At 51.5% G+C, this 20,664-nt stretch overlaps 7 protein-coding genes across 7 annotated transcripts; 5 read left to right on the top strand and 2 right to left on the bottom strand.

The window, feature by feature from the left end:
- Nucleotides 1-2,488: 2,488 nt before the first annotated feature.
- On the top strand, nt 2,489-3,657 carry J4E87_002318 (uncharacterized protein; the record flags this gene model as incomplete). Its single annotated transcript, XM_049373955.1, has 4 exons — nt 2,489-2,491; nt 2,543-2,594; nt 2,656-2,952; nt 2,999-3,657. 4 exons carry the CDS (start codon nt 2,489-2,491, stop codon nt 3,655-3,657), a joined length of 1,011 nt encoding a protein of 336 aa, XP_049236095.1.
- A 312-nt stretch (nt 3,658-3,969) lies between these two features.
- Nucleotides 3,970-5,739, top strand: J4E87_002319 (uncharacterized protein; the record flags this gene model as incomplete). Its single annotated transcript, XM_049373956.1, has 2 exons — nt 3,970-5,095; nt 5,144-5,739. The coding sequence occupies 2 exons, from the start codon at nt 3,970-3,972 to the stop codon at nt 5,737-5,739; spliced, it is 1,722 nt and encodes a 573-aa protein (XP_049236096.1).
- A 416-nt stretch (nt 5,740-6,155) lies between these two features.
- Nucleotides 6,156-7,148, top strand: J4E87_002320 (uncharacterized protein; the record flags this gene model as incomplete). Its single annotated transcript, XM_049373957.1, has 3 exons — nt 6,156-6,173; nt 6,220-6,291; nt 6,345-7,148. 3 exons carry the CDS (start codon nt 6,156-6,158, stop codon nt 7,146-7,148), a joined length of 894 nt encoding a protein of 297 aa, XP_049236097.1.
- Nucleotides 7,149-7,219: 71 nt separating this feature from the next.
- Nucleotides 7,220-10,082, bottom strand: J4E87_002321 (uncharacterized protein; the record flags this gene model as incomplete). Its single annotated transcript, XM_049373958.1, has 2 exons — nt 7,220-8,180; nt 8,230-10,082. 2 exons carry the CDS (start codon nt 10,080-10,082, stop codon nt 7,220-7,222), a joined length of 2,814 nt encoding a protein of 937 aa, XP_049236098.1.
- Nucleotides 10,083-11,409: 1,327 nt separating this feature from the next.
- Nucleotides 11,410-15,390, top strand: J4E87_002322 (uncharacterized protein; the record flags this gene model as incomplete). The annotated part of the gene is made up of 7 exons (XM_049373959.1): nt 11,410-11,476; nt 11,532-12,590; nt 12,646-12,859; nt 13,511-13,726; nt 14,083-14,787; nt 14,838-15,039; nt 15,076-15,390. 7 exons carry the CDS (start codon nt 11,410-11,412, stop codon nt 15,388-15,390), a joined length of 2,778 nt encoding a protein of 925 aa, XP_049236099.1.
- A 142-nt stretch (nt 15,391-15,532) lies between these two features.
- On the bottom strand, nt 15,533-16,114 carry J4E87_002323 (uncharacterized protein; the record flags this gene model as incomplete). The annotated part of the gene is made up of 1 exon (XM_049373960.1): nt 15,533-16,114. One exon carries the CDS (start codon nt 16,112-16,114, stop codon nt 15,533-15,535), a length of 582 nt encoding a protein of 193 aa, XP_049236100.1.
- A 2,112-nt stretch (nt 16,115-18,226) lies between these two features.
- Nucleotides 18,227-18,769, top strand: J4E87_002324 (uncharacterized protein; the record flags this gene model as incomplete). The annotated part of the gene is made up of 1 exon (XM_049373961.1): nt 18,227-18,769. One exon carries the CDS (start codon nt 18,227-18,229, stop codon nt 18,767-18,769), a length of 543 nt encoding a protein of 180 aa, XP_049236101.1.
- Between the last annotated feature and the right edge of the window lie 1,895 nt (nt 18,770-20,664).

A 20,664-nucleotide genomic window follows, 5' to 3' on the forward strand; every position in this document is an offset into this window, starting at 1 on the left:
ATGGAGATTGACCAAACGCTCGTTCCGGGCTGATCCTCTCCTCCATGTCGAACGAGGCCATGACCACCATGCAACTGCCTGTATTCCAAGGTTTGTATGAGCAGTCGCGTCTGTGCTAGAGTATACATGCCGAACTACCACTTTCTTTGAAAGTATTTCCAGTAATCTTCTTCGCTTAGAGTACCTCTCCAGATGTTCTACTCGGGAGGCGAGACTGCCCAGGTGTGCACTCAGGAGGGCCCGGGTCGATTCTGCGAGATCAGTGCAACTTTCAACTGGACGCCGGCGTGTAGCTTCTAGGCAATGTCCCTGCGTGGGATTTCGGTCCAACGATCCTATATTCTTACCTTTACATAGGTCTTTACAGCCATCCTATATCTTCCTTCCTCATGGTTGACCATGAGCACCTCTCAAAGTGAAAGAAATGGCCTCTCCAAACTGACACATGCGGCGCAACGGCACCGGTGCCAGGTACAAGAGTCACCGAACAAGCTGAGTCGGTCTTATGTGTGTTATATCGAATCTGCTCCGGGTTCGTACAGCTTACATGATGTGGGTCGGGCGTGAGGGTTGATCATTCAAGTCCCTCTTCATTGGCAAACGCGAAACCACTGACTCGGACCTCCGCGGGTGTGGCGAAACGACACATTCACGTGCAGTTCGCGCATCGCCGACAGAATGTCACCCTGGTGCTGCTTTGCCGAATCTGACAGTAGACATCGCTCAATGCCGACTGAAACTGCCCAGGTGAGTCTGAGCTTTCTTCTCGAAGGCTGAGTCTTCTAAGCCGCTGTTTCCAAGGTCGTGGTGTCGGGTCTTCCTTGTCTATATCGCGCAGGTGTTTCAATGTTTTCGACAGTTTCCGAAACTTGCATTCAATAACCTGACTGTTTGGCGATTGAACTTCAAGACCTTTGTGGGTGACATGTGTTTGCTGGTCAGTTTTCGCTGTCTTTCAATCGCAGAGATTGCGATTTGCATGACCAACAGCGGACGGTAGAACTCTACCAATTGTGGATGTGCTGAAGTCAATCATGTCTGTGTTCGAAAGAGACCCGGGTTTGGGGTACTCGGCGGAACGCTGCGACTTCCCTTCGCCCTCGTGCTTCTGAGGCGCCGACGCCGCTACACTACCTATGCACACCCATGACAGCACAGTCTCTTTCTAGAGCTATTTGTATCAGCGACAAGGCTCCTGGGAGTTTCTTGTCACTGCGCGATTTTCATTTCTCCTTGACTGAACGCCTGAAGCAAGGACGAAAATTATGCGAGTGTTGACCTCGGGACCAGTACAACTTACGGCTACGGCCCGCCAAAGGCGTCAAACTAAGCGTGCCGGGACACCCGATGTCACTCACGCAAGCTGACGGGCACCGCCAAACTTTCCTCAACGCCTTCAATTTGCGCTGCGATGTTACCGATATCTTTTGCGAGTCAGAATTCCAGTGACACTGGCAACAGCTGTATAGCATACCTACGATATTGCTCGCCTGAAGTCGCAGTTTGCAACACTACCAGGCATGAAATCACCGAGGCAGCGCCGGGAAACCCATTGCGCATTGGACGCATTTGATTTGCTGTGACATTTCTTCTTGAACCGTACCACGAATCGTCGCGAAATGTTTCCGGTCAGCAGCCAACATCGCCATATTGCCGCGGCCTTCGAATTGGACGCGCCTCTCTGACACCTGGGCAGCCTCAACCCAGGTCTGAGTCGTCAAACTCGTCATCCAATTGGCGCTACCGCGAGTCCCACAAGTGTCGAAGCTGGACCAGGGACGTCCGTCTTTAGTCGATTGTGCAGATCATCGAGGATGCACAGCTCCATTGAAAGTGGCGCTTGCGACACTTTTAGATGCCTAGTCTGATATCTTGGGGTCCGGGGGTCCGCGATTTCTGAGCGCTGTCTCCTCAATCCGAATACTTCCACTGAAACACTGCGCGACCACCCCAGGGCATCCATCCACAGCGCCACCCCGGAACAGTCCAACCAAGCAACATCCCAGAGCACCTATCAAATTGTCAATGAAGCATTTTGTGACGGAAAGCCGCCGACATCACAGAGAAATGCCGAGTGATTGCTGAGTTCACACCCGGTCTTCACAACATAGCGCCTGTGGTCACAACAAGGCTGCTGACCGGGCGCTCGGCAGTTCTTCATCGACTTACTCTGTTTCCCAACGCACCGTGGTCCCTATCGCATCGATAGATTTCCCCTGATATTTACGACAACTTTTGATCAACACCCACTAAAGCCCTGAGCAACCAACTCCGAGACTACTCGTCGTCTACTGGCCCGGCCTTTGAACGTTCCCACAACCTCGGCTCGCGAGCCAACCAGTTATCCATGGCCGGAGTTCTTGAGCCTGAGGCTGGAATTTTCTACGGCGTGTGCTGGATCGTCGTCATCATCCGCCTTATATCACGAAGAATACATCGTGGATCATGGAAATTATTGCAATTAGATGATTACTTAATACTTGTAGCCATGGTTTGTGATCCGCAGCATCGAACAACTGCAAGTACTGATTGGTGACACAAGGCTACCGACACAGTGCTGATTGCTATCATGCACGAAGTCACAAAGACTAGCAGTACGTCTTTCCATGTGCAAACTGCAAGAGAGACACACGCTGACTCTATACCGGTATATAGGCAACCTAATACCGCCTGGAGACGACGTCTCTCAATATTCAGATGCCGAAATCAAGATGCGTATATACGGATCCAAGCTGGTCTTGGTAGTAGAACAGATGCAACTCCTCACCATATGGCTGGTCAAGGCATGCCTGCTCATTATGTACAACCGTATGACGATGGTCCTCCCGCAACACAAGATCGTCATCGCCACCTCCATATATGTCGCTGTCGCATTTGTGGTCATGGAAATATTGTACCTTGGGGTTTGGTGTCGGCCGTTCTCGCAATACTGGGCAGTACCGCCGAATTCGAGTAAGTGCCTTTGCAACATCTAATCTCACGATACTGACGATACCAGAACAATGCTCGGCAGCGACAAATCATCTCATCACAAACGCCGTCTTCAATATTTCCAGTGATCTAATCATCATAAGCATACCCATGCCGTTGCTCTTCAAAGTACGCCTACCGAAGAAGAACAAAACGATCCTTTTCGTGATCTTCTGTATAGGTGCGTTCACCATCGTCGCAGCAGTCCTCAACAAGTACTACTCGTTCACAAATCCCTTTGGAACTGAGTGGACGATCTGGTACCTTCGAGAGTCATATACAGCGATACTCTGCGCGAATCTGCCCTTGACCTATCCGCTTATACAACGGGTTCTCGGTCTAAGAAACTGGAGCTCCAACACATACACTGCGGAGAACACATACGGGGCCAATACCGTCACACGCGCGACGCAGTCTGCACACACGCGCGCCTATTGGCCGGAACCTAGAGCGGAACCGATACCTAGAGGCTTCCGTGATATTTTCAGGCGGACGGAGAGTCAAGAAGACATGAATGGCGGTCTTGGGAAGCAAAGGGAGGACCAGGATCCACAATTTATCACCAGCGCGATCGAAATGGAGGACGCGAGGTCACTACGAGTGTCGAGCGTGAGTAATCCTGCCAGTTGGAGAACGTCCGCAACGACGGAGGGCCACAAGGATCAGGAGATTTTCCATGCCGTATGAATGAATACACGAGTTCTTATCAACACAACAGGCTACACTTCCGCTCACACATGCGCGTAATTGCTACTTTCCAGAAAAGCTATGATTGAACATGTGTTCGAATTGACTTGAGCCTCTGGCATCGGTCCCTCTTTGTACGTGGAGTCGTGTTCTCGTCATCGTGTGCCTTTAGCACCATGATGGATGCACCCAATTTGGAACGCTAGCCATCAGGTACTCACATGGGCACAAGACACTCGAAGTATCTCGACATTTCATAATACATACGCTCTTCAGTAAACTCCCAAGCCTTTACTCCCAGATTGCAACACAATGCACATCCACGACGTACTCATCATCGGTGGAGGCCCGGCTGGTCTAGCAGTAGCAGCACGGCTCCGTGAACAGACACCCTCGGCAACCTTCACAGATGATGAACATCAACGTTACCACTGGATTCGTAAACATGGTCGGAAAATGAACATCAAAAACTACCGGACGAACAAGGACTCACTACCAACCCCACCGTCAACACCCGGGAACTCAGACTGTGGCTGCGACCATGAGGTAGCACCCGAAGAAGCGATAGATATGCTAGTGCTTGACGCCGATGGCGCGGACTGGATGTCAAAGTGGAAGCGCCTCTTCAAAACTTTTCACATTGACTACCTTCGGAGTCCGATGTTCTTCCATGTCGATCCTGCTGATCGAGATGCATTGCTCGGGTATACGTACGAGAAAGAGAGAGACAAAGACATCCAAGCACTACCTGGAGTTGCCGGGAAGGAAGTGAGCAAGCACAAAAAGAAGAAGAACCTGAAGTCGCAAGGAAGGTTTTTGAGCCGCACGCCAGACGTCGATGAAAGGGACCGAAAGGACTACTTTGTACCACGTACCGATTTGTTCGACGCTCACTGTGAAGAGGTCATCAAGAGATATCGGCTTGGCAAGGACGTATTGAGGAAAGAGAGCGTCGTGAACATCGAATACGACAATATCTCAAAGTTCGATGAAGCGGATCTAGATAGTGTCGTGTCAGATGATGCGATGGCGGACGAGAGAAAAGTCTTCCGCGTCTCCACAGACCAAGGCGTGCGTTTCGCCCACCTCGTGGTTTTGGCTGTCGGTCCTGGAAATGCGCCCTCGATACCTCCTGTCCCTGGTCTACCAGCTCAACGTCCACACGAAGGTTTCGCGCACGCGATGCAGATTAAGCAGTTCCCACCACACCATGTAATGGCCAAAGTCAAGGCTCGCCAGTCGACCAGCATGCTCATTGTTGGTGGCGGCTTGACAAGCATTCAGCTGGCAGATCTAGCAATCAAGCGAGGCGTGAACAAAGTATGGATGCTCATGCGCGGTCCGCTCAAGGTCAAGCACTTTGACGTGGACCTAGAGTGGGTGGGCAAGTTTCGGAATTTCAAGCAAGCCGAGTTCTGGACGGCAGATACTGATGAAGGTATATCAACGCTCCTACTTGATAATCACATCTAACAGTCGGTCATAGAGCGCTTTGAGATGATAGTGCAAGCCCGGAACGGAGGAAGTATGACGCCGCGGTACCGGAAAATTCTTGATACGCATGTCGCACACGGGAAGATCGAGCTTAAGACCTATACTCAACTCCAGTCCGTATCGTGGGACCAAAGCTCGAAAACATGGGCCTGCGAAGCCGCGTCCACAGATTCGGAGCCCAAACTGCCGTCTATCGACTACATGGTCTTTGCCACTGGCATTCAGTCAGACATCCGTACCATCCCCTACCTTCAGAACATCCAACAAGAGTATCCTATCAAGTACGTTGGCGGTCTGCCATGCTTGAATGAAGACTTGATGTGGGACGATGAAGTTCCTCTGTTCGTGACAGGACGACTGGCCGGATTGAGACTTGGCCCTGGCGCGCCGAATCTGGTTGGCGCAAGAGTAGGCGCTGAGCGAATCGCTTGGAATGTGGACGATGCTTTAAAGAAACTGGGGAAGCTGAATAGCAGAGCGCAGGATGAAAGCGATGATAACAGTGGCGACGAGAAGATGGCGGCTTATGCTGCAGCGAGGGATAACCGGTTCGATAGTTTGTTCGAGTTGGATGATGCGGCAGCGTAGTCACAGTAGGCGAATCGGGCTTGTAGTCAATGAAATATCAGTTTTCAAATGGGTTTGTACTTTTGAGTCCAGTAATCTCCGGTATCGCGTGTGTTCAAAAGGTCGGGTCCACGGGCTCCCGTCCAGGAGCGATGAGAAGGCCCGCTGACGTCATGCACCACACGATACAGTTTTGACTACCTCAGGAGCCTGGATATGCGCGAGAAGTGCGCAAGAATGCAAATTGAGTTTTGAAGTAGCCTCCCCCATGGCCGTGATATCATTCGGTTCGGCGCGTCGCTTTCGTGTTCCATGGTCGATGCCGCTGAGGACACCCGGAACGGAACCGCTTCGGCTATATCTGCATCTTTTCTGTCCACCATCCCGAGGTCACTCTCATCACAACATCATCTTTATCCCTATTTTCCTAGACGCAAATGGTTTCAGGCGGCGATGTAAGCTCACGCGCAATGTGTAAAGTTCAAGTTTAACAGTTCAAAGGACAAGAACACACCTGCGGTAGTCTCTCTGGCCGCCGGCGGCATAGCTGGCGGTGTGGAAGGCTTTCTTTCGGTACGTCCAAAGAGGCATTCCGGCTCAGATCCCGTGACTCACACCACTCGCAGTATCCTCTAGAGTTTGCGAAAACGCGTGTGCAATTAAGAGCTGAGAAGGGCGTGCCGACGCCGCGAAATCCCTTCCTAGTCGTGACCCAAGTCTATCAGAATGAAGGCATTAGAGCGCTATACAAAGGCTGCGGAGCGCTGGTCTTTGGCTCAGTAGGCAAAGACGCCGTCCGCTTTCTCTTCTTCGACCAGATCAAGTCGTCTTTTGCAGACCCAGAGACGGGAACGCTCTCCCCTTTGCGCAATTTGTTGGCCGGCATGACTGCGGGAGTAATCGCGTCGATCACCGCAGTTACACCCACAGAGCGCATCAAGACTGCCCTCATCGACGATGCCAGGAACGAAAAGCGCTTTCGGTCCGGTTTCCACGCTACAACCACCATCTGGAAGGAACACGGTATCCTCGGGTTATACCGCGGGTTCGCAGGCACTACCCTGAAACAAGCATCAGCAACCGCTTTCAGAATGGGGACCTACAACATCCTCAAGGATTATGAGAAGGCCAAGAATATCGAACAAAATACGCTGGTGAACTTCGCAAACGGATCAGTAGCAGGCGTTGTGACAACGCTTGCAACGCAGCCTTTTGACGTTATTAAGACACGTTCACAGAGTGCGAAAGGCACGAGTACTGCCGAGGCTGTAAAGAGTGTTTTGTTGGATTACGGGATCAAGGGTTTTTGGAAAGGCACGACGATGAGGTTGGGTCGCACAGTGTTTAGTGGAGGTATTCTATTCACAAGCTACGAGGCTGCTGTGAAGATCATTCTGCCGTTATATCCTGGCACAAAGCAGGCTGAGTAATCCTAGACGCAAAGACATCTAAAATATCGCATACCTACTCAACCAGTTCAGCCAAGTGCCGGGCCTGGCGCTCATGCCTTTCCGTCATATTCGTCGATAACGCTAATAGGCTTCACAAACTTGCCCAAAGGCTTGTACTCCAGATGATCTAGCCCAAATGCCTTCGGGCCTCCAATCTCAATACCCTTCGGACTAGTCCAACGCTCACTCGCAGTGATACCGATCACCGAGACTAACAGTCCGTACCGATACTCTGGCGTTCCGATAGCCTCGCCATTTTGCGCATCAATGACCGCGATAAGGTCGGGAACGATAGCCAGAACATCTTCGTTCTTTTCCTCTCCAGTCGTGCTTTCTCCACTATCTGGTATCCGTATTGCAGCAATGTTCTCGTTCTTAAACGGTATCTTGATCTTGCCCTGGTACTCGCTTCCCGTAGCTTCTATGATCACCTCGCCGTACACATGGCCCATGTATAGCTTGCGCTCTACACCGACAATCTTGCCCTTGAAAAGCGCACGGCCTGTTTCAGAACCTCCAACCGCATCGATGATTGATTGCGCGACGTTGTCAATTCTGTTCTCTTTTCGGGCGCGTGCTACTTCTCTCCCTATCCTCCACGATAGCGAGATCGTGTGTTCAACGGCCCAACGTCTTGTTTCAGCGCCTGTAACCGGGGCATCAGCTGTTCCGACGGAGCTACCCATCTGGCTCAATGCTGCTCTGATGACCTGTTCGACTTTGAGGTCACTCGTTGCGGTCGGCATGTATAGTGTGTTGCCGTTACCATCGGCCACCGCGACAGGCGCGAACACGATTTCTCGCTCGCCGAAGACGACCGGGGTTGTCTGCCACTTTGTTGGATATGCTCGGCCCATCCAGTCACCGTCTACACATGGCACATTCATGTTAGTTGATGCACCCAATACGAGACCCTGCAAGCCGTTCGAGCCGCCGATTTCGAGAGGGATGATGTGCGTCGCGTAACCACCCTTGATGAGATCGTAGAGGTGATTCTGAGCATCCATCATTCTGAATGAAGGTTAGCAGAGACATGGCGTGATGCCAATACATGACTTACTCATCAGCGGACAGCTTCTCGATGCCGACAGTTGGGCTACCAGCACCGCCACCACTTCCCACTCGCGCATCATCTTTGAGATCATCTGGGCTGACAACGCGAACTTTCCCACCAGACCGTAGGATACCACGCACTCTGAGCATGGTAGAGTAAGGAGAACCTCCGCCGCCAGTACCGAGTATGTAGCAGCCGATGGTGATCCAGTCGAGATCGGTCTCAGATATCCACCACTCTCGGTTGGCTACTTTGGGCTTATACGCAACGATGTCAACCTCCGTTGCTGCATCAACTTCGCTAGAAGCCTCTTCGGTCGAAGGTGCTGCGATGGCATCGCCCGTACCCTTTGACCCAGTCTCTACGTTGCCTCCTTCCTGGTTGACGTTCAGATCTATGAAATCTCCAGCTCGTGAGAAGTCAAAGTCTCCCGCAGCTCTGACCATAAACCGTGTTTTGTGGGCTACGTATTGTAATGGTAGATCCTCCACTTCGACGATAGAGACCGTCTCCGCTGATGCACCTGCTTCGATGGTCTTCCGTTTGGCCTCCTCGCATATTTCAGCTAGTAGTTCTTTCTGCGTCTGCTTCTCCGTAGACTTGACCGTGTCGACTACGGCACTCACTCGCGCCATTGCAGCACCAATAGCGTTAGCTACACCGGACCATTGAGGCTTGATTACTCTGCTTGCTCCCTTCAACTCGTCGGGAGCTATGACTGCACCACCACCGACAAGCAGGACGGGAAGATCATCAGGTGATGTCTTCATCTTGTCAATGATTGATTCAAGCATCTTTGTCGTCTCAACTTTGAAGGCTTGGATGTCATCGTCTTGCAGCTTCCCTTGTACTTTTTCCGGCTGACCAATCGCAACCTCGGATGAAGCCGCGACGGTATAGTCAGTCGCTGTTGGAACGTCACCACCGAAGACGAGCGCCTTTTCTGGTAGCTTATAACCCACAGACTCAGGCCCTACTTGCATCTTCTCTCCAACTCTTCTCACCAAGCTACCGCCTCCTAATCCTATGCTCTTCACATCGGGATACGAGAAGTTCATCCTCACACCAGAAAGCTCTGAGTACGCGGCCTGTTGCCTGGGAAAGCCGTTTGCGAGCAACAAGCCCACGTCGGTGGTAGTTCCACCGACATCCACAACCATCATTGCTTCGCCGTTCTCTTGCCTTCCGACAAGAAAAGCAGCACCACGCATACTGTTCGTTGGGCCGGATGAGAAGGTTCGGATTGGTAGTCGGCTTGCGGCTTCGCCACTCAGTATCGTGCCGTCGTTTTGAGTAATGAAAACAGGGCAGTTTAGTCCGAGTTCCTTGATTGGTGTCTGGAATGATGCTATCGTCTTCCTGGCGAATGACAGAATCGAGGCGTTGAGTATCGCAGCGTTCTCTCGCTCTAGAAATCCGAGGTTTGCGACCGTCTTGCTAAGAACGATATCGACACCATCCCCTAGCTCACGCCGAATGATGGCCGCAGCACGCTCTTCTTGCTTCTCTACTGTGTCGATAGGACTGAAGACGCCGTTCACGACTATACTTTTGATTCCCTTCTCTTTGATAATCCTGCATTGCTCTACTATCTCATGCTCTTTGATGTCGGAGATCAGGTTTCCATCCACCTCTAGCCCTCCTTTGATGAGCGCATAGTGCCCAAGGATGATGTTACGCAGAGAAGCTGGCCAGTCCACACATGGCGGCGCATGTTTGCTGAAAGACCCAGAAAGACGGAGGACGGCGACTTGAGAAAGACGTGTTCGGTCGCGGGTTACGACCGCGTTGACAAAGTGGGTCGTTCCGATTGTCACACTCGCAACGGACGATGGATCGACTGAGGCGGACTTGAACATCGTGGTGATGGCGTCGGCGATGCCATGGCTTGGGTCGGTAGTAGTGGGTGCCTTGTGCCTGAGTTATGGTATGAGCTCGCGTTCTCATCAGGGGTGATCGACTTCCGGTAGGCATCATCGTGGGTGTTCTTTGGATCTTATGAGGGAGTGGGCTAAGCGAGAAAGCGTGGTGTTCAACGTATGGATATAGGACTCGTACCAAGCAACAATTCCTCGATCATCTTCACTTGATCTTATAGGATCAATGATGACTCCGTCAGTGTTGGTTCTATGCACAGTATTAGCCTCATGGCTGTCGTAGTCCTGATGTACAGTACGTACCCACCGACGTCAACGCCTATTCGCAGATTCTTCCCTGTCGTCATGATAGCCGTGGATGCTTCCAAGATGAAAGCCTCTTCTGATCGAAATGGAGTTGGCTGGTCATGATGCGTCCAGAATCCATCTGATAAGATTTCGATTGGTGGGGCGAGCTAGCTCCGGGTTTCGGACGTTCGCGCCCCAAGCCGCCTTCCTACTTTATCGCTCACCCATACCCCACTTTTGGAGTTACATCCTACTCCAATTCTATACCCCGTCATCAACAGCTTGCCCATTGGTAGCAGCAGAGCTTGAGATGGGATTTCTTCGGCGCTGATCACTGCGCTCGGATGATCAGATAAGATAGGCGCAAATACCCCTCTTTCTAACGGCGGATAAGGTGTTCTTCCCGCGTGTGCTGCATCGTCGCCCCCGTCGGCGCATTATCATCTTCACTAAACTTGGGTCGGCGTTAGATCAGCTAGATTGGGGTGACTCCGAGCGCGGTTGATAACAAGGGTAGCAACACTAAGATGGTGGAAAGAGCTCACCACTGGCGTTCGTCGCAATTACTTCTCTCCCAGCCTCCTTGACTAGCGACGCGTCCCTTGGTTCGCGTTCATCATGACTTTGAGACAGCGCTTGAGGAATATCGATGAGAAAGTACGTCTCCGTGGAGACGATGCGAAGCATGAGCAAACAGATGCATGGAGCAACCGCGATTTGATCCCCCTCCCGCCAGAGCGCAGGACATGGGGCTGGTTCAATTTCTTCGGGTTTTGGGCGATTTCATCGCTGAACCTCGCAAACTGGCAAACACCAAGTACCTTCTTGAGTAAGCTACACCACCTGACTCTTGTCGCTCTCGATCGCTGATATCACCGAAGCTATGGGTTTATCCGTCTCACAATCTATCCTTATCATCGTTGTGAGCTGCCTGTTAATCGCTTTCTTCTCCACACTTATTGCTTGGGTTGGGTTGAAGTGGCATATTGGCTTCACAGTGCAGAATAGGTATAGTTGGGGTATGCGCGGAAGCTTTATACCTTTGTCGCAAAGAATCTTGCTCAACTTCATTTGGAACGCCGTTCAATGTAAGTTGGAGTACTGTAAGGATAAGCCTGGTACTATGATGCTAACCTAAACCAGGCTGGAATGGTGGCCGTCTAGTCGCTGTATGCTTGACCGCAATCTGGCCTTCGTATGCCCGTATGCCGAATACTTTTAGCCCCAACTTCCCTGCTACAACCGACCAGTTTGTGGGATTCGTAGTCTTCTGGTTCATATCGACACCTTTCTTGTGGCTGCGACCGGAGAAGTTTAAGATACCGTTCCTTATAGTCTGCCTCTGGTGCGGCATCGGAATGTTAGCATGGATGATCTGGGCAGTGACGACTGCTAAAGGTGTAGGCCCTCTATGGAATGCTGGCGAAAACATTCCCTCGGGTTCCACTTGGGGTACCTCGTGGCTCATCATGGCTGGCATCAATCAGAGTCTTGGCGGTATTGCTGCGGGTATCACAAACGGCAGCGACTTCTCACGCTATTCACGTGGAAGAACACCCTATATGGTCGGCACTATCACTAGCTGTGTCATCACCAGCGTCATCGTCTCCCTAGTTGGTCTTGTTACAACTGCGTCGGGACAAAAGTTGTACGGAGAGATCTATTGGAACCCACCGGATCTACTCATGCGCATGATGGACAACGGCAACGGCTCATCGAAGGCACGTGCGGGGGTGTTCTTCCTAGCTGCAGGTTTCGCATTTACCGCAATGTTCGAGAACATTTGCGGGAATGCTGTCTCTGGTGGTATCGATCTTGCTGGTCTTTTTCCACGTTACATCAACATACGACGTGGTGCCATCATTACGTTTGTGGCGGCATGGGTCGTCCAACCCTGGCAACTCATCAACCGTGCCACTACATTTATCGCCGTACTGTCTTCCTTCTCGGTGTTTCTAGCACCAATCATCGGCATAATGGCATGCGACTACTTCCTCTTGCGAAAGAGAAGGATCCGCTTGAGTCATTTATATCGAACTGAAAACTCGTCGTATTGGTTCACCAAAGGTTTCAACTGGCGGGCGATACCCTCATGGCTATGCGGGTGGATCCCGACGATTGGGGGTCTTATAGTGACAGTAAGAGGAGATGTAGATCCACCACGGGCTTTGGTACAGCTCTACAATATGGCCTTCTTCATAGGTGAGTAAATTGTTTCACAACATTGGAAATTGAAGGGCCACTGACACCTTGCTAGGATTCTTCATCAGCGCTTTCGTCTTCTATGTCCTCAACAAGATCTTCCCAGTTCTAGATATGGACCAGATCGATCCTATCGATCTATATGGTACCTTCACAGAAGCGGAGGCAAAGCGAGCTGGTGTAGCTCCGCTAGACGACAGCCCTATTCTCAGAGGGGTATCTGGGCGAAGATCGACCGAGCATGTTGTCATTCATGCAGAGAAGGATGTGTGAGTGGGGTTAACACATAGATTAGAACCATGTAGAATTCGTCACATGGAGGCTTGCAAGGTAGGCTCGGCCAATCATTTGACGTTTCACAGCCTAGCCACGCCGCAATACTGCATAAACATCGCCCAAAGAGCTATCGAGGACTTATAGGCTTTGGCTAGATGGCGGGGCTGAGCACAAGAGGGATGCACCACAAGAAGTACCTGTTACCTTGGAATTTGTCGCGCATGTTCTTCGTTTCGTTGCTTCGCTCTCACCTACGCTACCAGCTCGGTACATCTACACTATTGATCCTGGTCTGAGCTCTAACACCACAGATCGCAATGGCTCATCGCCGACATGATAGCGCAATGTCTCAAACGGACATACCGCTGATACCCCATGCAAGCGATGGCGGCGCTGCATCTGCTCTGCAATCACTGACAGCTAATTCTGGGCACAACACTAACTTCCGAACACTTGCAAAATCTCATTGGCTCACTCCGACAAACATGTTGGCTTCTTACTTCTTCGGCATTGCTCTCGCAGTAGGACATCATCGATATTACACAGCGCTGGATGGTGATGTGATAGGCTCGACAGGACGACAGCAGTGGTCATTACGGTATGTACCAAGACATACGCCCACGTTCATGACTGACACTTGTAAGATTCGGTAACGCTTTCGCAATCAGCATCGCTCTGAGCCTCAAGATCGCCGTCGGCATCGCATACACGCAGTATGTATGGATGCGTCTCCGGAAGCGATCGATAAGTTTGAGATCTATCGACGACTCTTTCGATATTTCGAGAAACTTATCCGCTTTCTTCAACCTTGAAGTCATCCGGAAGCTGCACGTAGGGCTCATGGTTGCACTCATACTATGGTAAGTGATAGACGCACCGTTGGGTGCTTATTACTGACGGTGCGTAGGTGTCTACCATTACCAACACTGTTTGCTCCCCCAACATTATCAGTCGAGACAAGAACAACGCAATCACACTCTTTAGAACAAACGCTAACAGCGGACGTTAACAATCTCAACATGTCAGACGCGTTCATACTCAGGCAATCTGCGAATCGTCCTTGGATTACGGGTCCTTCAGCTCGGCTTGGACGAATCGTCAGCGCAGTCATATATTCCGGTGGCCGTCTTCCATTCGAAACACCTTATTCGCATCTAAACACGTCTTACGAGACAGAAGCCTATTTGCCGGTACTAAAATGCACGGCAGCAAACAGCACCGTTCACAACGACATACTGCGGTTTGCCAATGAGACAAGAGTCGCTGCAGCGAACAACTTGACCACCGATAGTCTAAAGTGGATGAACTCTGACATTCCTTCCGGCGGGGAGATTGGATACCTCGGACTCTCATATCCAAACACTCTAGGAGAATCTACATCGGGTCTGAACTGGAACAATACTGAGCAAACCGCCAATGAGTTTGCTTTTGCTATCCAGAAACGTCCAACCAATGTAGCGTATCAGTCTGATACCGAGTATTTGTTGTGCGAAGTGTGGAACGCTACCGTATCCTACACCGTCAATACCCGCAACAGTATAGTCAGCATTGGAAACGTCCATTGGGAGTTGCTCAACAAGTTCGATCCGCAGAGTGCCATCCCCATCAACGAACTTGGGCCAGCCTCCGGCTCTCCCGCCTATTCTGGATATACTATAGGCCTAGCGAATTATTTGCTTGGGTATGTCGCCTGGCGCAGAGATAACTCCCGTACTAAGCTGGATTCTACTGGTCCACTGGACACGACATCCCTCTCTACAGGTTCGCAGTTTTACAACATGACACGCAACATGAACGAGGCAATTGAGGCTGTCAACACTCTCCAAAATCCGTCAAGCGTTCGGGATATCTCATTCCGTGAGGACGTCGAGGCGTTTGCGCTAAATGTGTCTTTGAGCATGATCAACGATGATTCGCTTTGGTAAGCTACCATTCCATGATGTGTTCGAGTGCTAACGCAGCGGAACAAAGTACCAAAGTCCCTGTCAATGTCACTACATTCACCTCTGCGGTCGTCTACGCCTATAACCCGCAGAACCTCCTCCTCTCATACGGACTGGCCATTCTGGGCAGCACCATCGCCATTGCCTTTGGACTGTTTGCGATGTGGAAGAACGGTGCATGCTATGATAATCGAATGTCTACTTTCGGCACAGCAATGCAAGGTTTTGATGTAAGTGTGAATGGAAAAGATATACCCGGTCAATAGCTCACAGCAAGCCAGGTCAAAGAGGTGTTTGAAGATTCTAAAACACGGGCGGCACAACCGCTAAGAGGTCAAGCTGCGAAGACAAAGCTGATGTTCGATGCGGAAGAAGGTTTTGTACTCGGCCACCGCAAGAGGGCCAGCGAAGGCTCAAGTATCGGCACGCCTGTAAGAGAAGACGGTTTCGTACTCGGCCACCGCAAACGGCCCAGCGAAGGCTCAAGTGTTGGCACGCCTATAATAGAAGAAGGTTTCGTACTCGGCCACCGCAAGCGGGCCAGCGAAGGCTCAAATATCGGCACGCTTATAAGAGAATGAGGCCTGGGTAATCGGCACGCAACGTACACATACGGCGATTACACGGTTCCGATGCATTTGAGATGCTTATATAATTGTATTTTCGTACAGGAAGCTCCGCTGATCAGCGTGGGAAGTATCAGCTAGACCAGATCTCATACATCTAATTAATCTCCGAAGCCTTCACAACGGTACCAAACATATCATCAATCTCCGTCAGCGCAACCTTCTTGACCTGCGCAGCCGGAATATCCTTCATATCACGCTGCCCAACGCCGTCTTCCACAACAAGAGCCTCGTAGCCCAAAGTAGTCGCTTCGCGAGCGGTACTCGACACACAGCCATGTACCATGTACCCCGTAAGAACAAGTTTCTTGAGTCCAGTCTTCTTAACAACCTCTGCTAGATCTGTCTCCGAGAAAGATCCAGCGTGCTTCTTCCACACGATAGATTCGCCGTCGATAGCTTCGATGCCGTCCATTTCCTTGGTGAGCTTGCCGTTGGGCTTGAAGATGGCCGCTTCGTCGTCGCCCGTGTTGTGCAGCACGTGGACGACGTGGCCGTTTTGCTTTCGGTATTTGTCGAGGAGGCTTGAAATGGCGACGTTGACCTCCTTGTAGTCTTGAGCAGGTAGGCTACCATAGATGTATTCGTCTTGAGCGTCGATGATGACGAGAACGGAGTCCTTGACCGACGCTGTTGAGTTGGGGACTCCGATGACCGAGCGAAGAGAGGGAGTTGACATCTTGGAAGGCTGGTTTTGGGTGATTGGGAAGTTGAGGAGTAGATGGTGTATATAGAAATGATCAATCGTCAGGCAGTTGATTGAAGCGTCGAGGGTGATGGATGTGTTGGTTGTCCATTTCTGCAAATACGTCGACCTTTATACCGTCGACTGACAGCCGCTGCGAGATTCTCGTACATTCGTCCGTCACATTCCAAGACCAAGATTCTGATCTGATATCGTAAGCCAGCGTTATGTTTCCTTAATTGTTCGGACCGTGCTGTTTGGTGAGCTAGCAAAGAAATAATGTTACCCCATACGGTTAGCCGGTTTTCTGTGGACTGATCACTAACCAGAGCCTCTTACTAAGGCGGACACGTCTTGTGCGAACATCACTTCCTGTGCCTCAACACCTGTCACATCGTATAGTGTGCGATTCAGCCCCTCTAGTCCAGCAACACTCAGTCTCCCCCCCACAGCTTTCGCACGCTTTTGGCTCGCTCTGGGTGTTGTTCATCTCGTCGGGCAGGGTATGTCGCGGAATGGTCAGACGCTTTACCTCGTCGGGCTTCTCAAGCTACTGCGGTGAAGGCCAATGATGAGTAGACTCGTGGTGATGGAGTACGGATAGCCACGAAAGAAATCGGTGCTCTTTCGGTCGCTGCAAAACCCGTAGTGTAGGGTCGTTGCTGGTTTCCCTTATAGCCCACTCCGCAGCGAGATCGTTCACTTTAAGGTGCGCGAATGAATATGTTCCCCTCTTCGTATACAAACAAGGGTATTTGTCTGCGAACGTATCGTAATTCATACTCGTCAGGCTGAACTGTACAAGAGGAAACTGTCCCGCCATCTGCCCCCACGACCTGTTGGAGGTCGTGAGTCCGTCACAACCTGGGAAAATGAAGAGCACACGAATCGGGCGCCCTGCTAGCTCTTGGTAGTGTAGGATAGCCTGCTTGATCGACTCGCGGTAATGAGAGGGTTGGCTTAGCTGACCGAAGACGGTTTCCATGGAGGAGTCGTGTCCCAAAAAATACTGTAGGTATATTGGCGATGCGATTTCCATTTCCCACACGTTATTAGGATGCGCGAGTCTGGTGTGGGGCGTAGCCAGACGATTGCAGACACGGTTCCATGTGTTGTATAGCGCATCCACGTGAGCGTGCGCTTCCGTCTCTGCGTCCTGGCATGCGGAATCTTCCTTGGATCGGGGTCCGCTGGATCGCGAACAAGACAGCACGATATCGAAGGTTTCTCTAATATCGTCGGTATTGTCGTGGACATGTACGTCTGTCCCAAATAGTGCTCTTGCGTCAGGGCAGCACGCATAACTGACGGCAGGGTTGATAGTAATCGGTCTGTCTGAGCGGGTGAGAGAAGGTCGCACCTCGACTACGTCTTCGTCGATCTGTATGAGTAGACCCTTTGAGCTGCTGAAATCTCTCCATTTAGGCTCCTTTATATTGGCGGTCCTCGTAGCCGAACAACGTCTCGTCAATCTCGTGAAGAGGACGTTCGGTATCAGGCCGTCCGGCTCGTGCTCGAGAATAGCCATGATTGTGCGAAGCTTTGTGACTACGAATGCCTTTCTTTGAACGAGTATATCCATGTCGTCGGATGTCGCTCGAGCCAGTATGTCGACATAGGGCGCTGAACTGGACACGGATTTGAACGCTGAGGGGGACGCGGAGGTGGACGCGGAGGTGGGCGCGGGGGCAGCGATGATGGTACAGTATTCATCCAGAATGGCCTTGCTCCATGGTCCCACTTCAGTCGTCTCAGCCGTACGGCGCCAGAGTAATTTGGCTTTTTGTGGCGAACATCCGATCCATGGCTGGGTGATGGCGTTCGGGTCTTCCTTCTATGAAACGGTACGATGGTAGGTAGGTGTACTCAGCATACGCACTGCGTCGGGTGCACTCGACCATGTTTCTTTTCCACTCGGACCGATCGCAAAGGCGAATCCAGATGCCGGCTTCCTAGTAGCGTTGCATCGCGCGAGATCTAGCTCTTCAAACTGCACCTACGTCATCGATCCGGTAGTGCCGAGCATCAACTATATCCAACTGAAATCCATCACCATGCTTGGTATCCTTACCTCCCTCAATACCAGAGAACAAGCTTTCAGACACCATGGCACCAGGCGATAACCTACCCGATTTTCTCACGAACACCAAGCTCGACCCCAGCTTCGACAAAGACATTCTCGACACACATCTAATCTACGATTACGATGCGCAAGACAACGATGGCAACCCCGAAAAATGGCGGTACGAACTATGGTGTTTCTCTTCGGAACGTGTCGTATATGCCATCCACGGTGGTCCAATGGCTGGCCGCATCAACTACCAGCGCGCAACATACCAATGTATCCGCCCCGGCGAACTATGGCAGATCAACTGGCTCGAAGAGACAGGCAGCATCGTTTCTGCAGTCTACGACATCAAGGAGAAGAAGATGACGACGTTGATCGCCTTCTCGGAGGGCCACTGGAAGAGGGCGAAAGAGGCGCTGGGCGACAAGAGGAAGAAGGAGGATCTGGAGAGATGGAGGGGGCTGGCTGGTGTAGGAAACCAAACGTCGAGGTTCATGCTGAGCGAGCAGGCTCATGTTGTAGAAGTGTTCAAAGGCAAGGGTGAACTGGTGCCGATCAAAGAGAGCGATCCCCTGTTCTGATTGTGTACAACCGATGGACATCAACCAATGAAGCCGTTACCATGTACCATTCATCTCGCATGGTATGTCCGTTCTTGACTATGACAAAGATGTTGAACGAGACCATGATGTTGGTACCATTGCATGGCATGAGATGAGCTTTTCAAGGGATCGCAACCTGTCGGAACCATAGTGCCGGTAATGAAGTCGAAGCAACGTACCTTGCATTGCAGACTGGCAGTGCGACCATCCACGCGATGCTGTGTATCAAGCCAGTGCCACAATGTAACCGAAGCGGTGAGCCATCCTGCCACAGTTCGGCGACCTGTTCGGCGTTCTGGCATACCGTTACATGTTGTCGCAGACATCCATTACGACGCCATTCGGGTTCTCGTGCGCATGCGATACGCGTTTGTCCTCCAGACTTGGTATATTTGTGTGTATGTCTCAAGGGCTTATGACATGTGGAAACCGTCGCCCAGGACTACTCTCCATATTCCTCTGGCACTCCTCGCTTGAGTACACAAGATGCGTTACACCGAGAGAGCGGGAGGCGGAGGACAGATGTGGGAATGTCTCAATATCGCTTGGTTTCAATAAGTCAACAAAACAGTCGGATTCCGTTAGGGTCAGAAGATGCGCTCGGAGCAGTAGTAGCAAGTCTCGCTTGTGCTCCGGTGGATGCCGGGGCATTACCGACCCGGTGGTCCTTTGTTCCTATGGGATACTCAATGCTTGTGATGATCTTGGTCTTTTGGCAGGTTTCTTCAGTACGACGAAGGCTATAACGTGCTGCGGTCAGAATGTAAAGGCATTGCTGACGTTGCTCTTCAGTACGTGTCGTCATCTTTCCGAACTCTTACGTTGCTTTTGCTCGCATTCTATGGGAACATCGTGTAGTCACTTGCGACCACGTGCGGTGCTGCGGGTATCGCTGTACTGAAGAAGTAATGGATTAGTTTTCTCCTTCCGTACAGCCGGGCGAAGGCGCTGCACATGTCTGATAACGGTGTGGGGTAATGCCCGTCAGCAGCCAGGTCCCAGCGCAACGCTTCCTCGTATGCCCAGCGGGCTTCACGGCATTCCTTCAGCGCTGGGTCCTCTGGCCCTGCGTAAGATATGGGCAAGGTTTGTACCGGACGTTTCAGTCGCTTCTCGAAGACACTGAAGATCCAGGGATGGTGGTAGCGGCGCACGCCGTGGCTGTTAGCGGCATGTTGTGAGTGGTGTGTGGCTTGGTTGGACAAAGAACAGACCGCATGTTCGGAGTCCGATGCCTGCTAAGCGCCCGCAGTCTGCTGCTGTAAGGACGGTGAGACTCGTCATGCGCCATTGGGCTGGTCTTGCGCTAAGACCAGATGTGTAGAGAGATTGAGCAAACGAAAGGACTCCATGGCAATCTCCACTCACGCCATGTTAGATGATGGACGAAGGCATGCCGACAGCTCCGGGCCATCGCACGAGAGCATAACAGATGATCGGGACCGCCAAGGGCATGCAACCAACCGTGCTTTGATGCTGCAAATGAGGGAAAAGTCAAAGGGCAAAGTTAATCTTCCGATGCATTGCTCCGGCCTTGGAGTATGGAGTGTCAGTCTCGCACTACCGCATAAGCTAACCGAGCGCGGCCGTGCGTCGTGAATCCATGTCACGGTCACTTCTGGCCCCCCAGTACGCCATGTACCACAACAGCAGACAGTCGGGCGCGCGACGCTACTCGCCCATGGACTCTTATGGTGCTTCATCAGCTGCTGCCAGCCTAGCAGCTATGTCCAGCCCGCCGTCCCTCATTCCTCGTGTGCCTCCATATTCCTTTTGCTGCCTCGCGACCCCAGGCTGAATCACCACCCCGTTTCATTTCGACTTGCTTTTTACTCCTCGGTCTGGAACAAGTCGCCTTCAAATATTCGCCAGTC

Source organism: Alternaria ethzedia (assembly GCF_023757985.1).
Source record: "Alternaria ethzedia strain BMP 0044 chromosome Unknown scaffold_4, whole genome shotgun sequence".
NCBI classification, from domain to species: Eukaryota; Fungi; Ascomycota; class Dothideomycetes; order Pleosporales; family Pleosporaceae; genus Alternaria; species Alternaria ethzedia.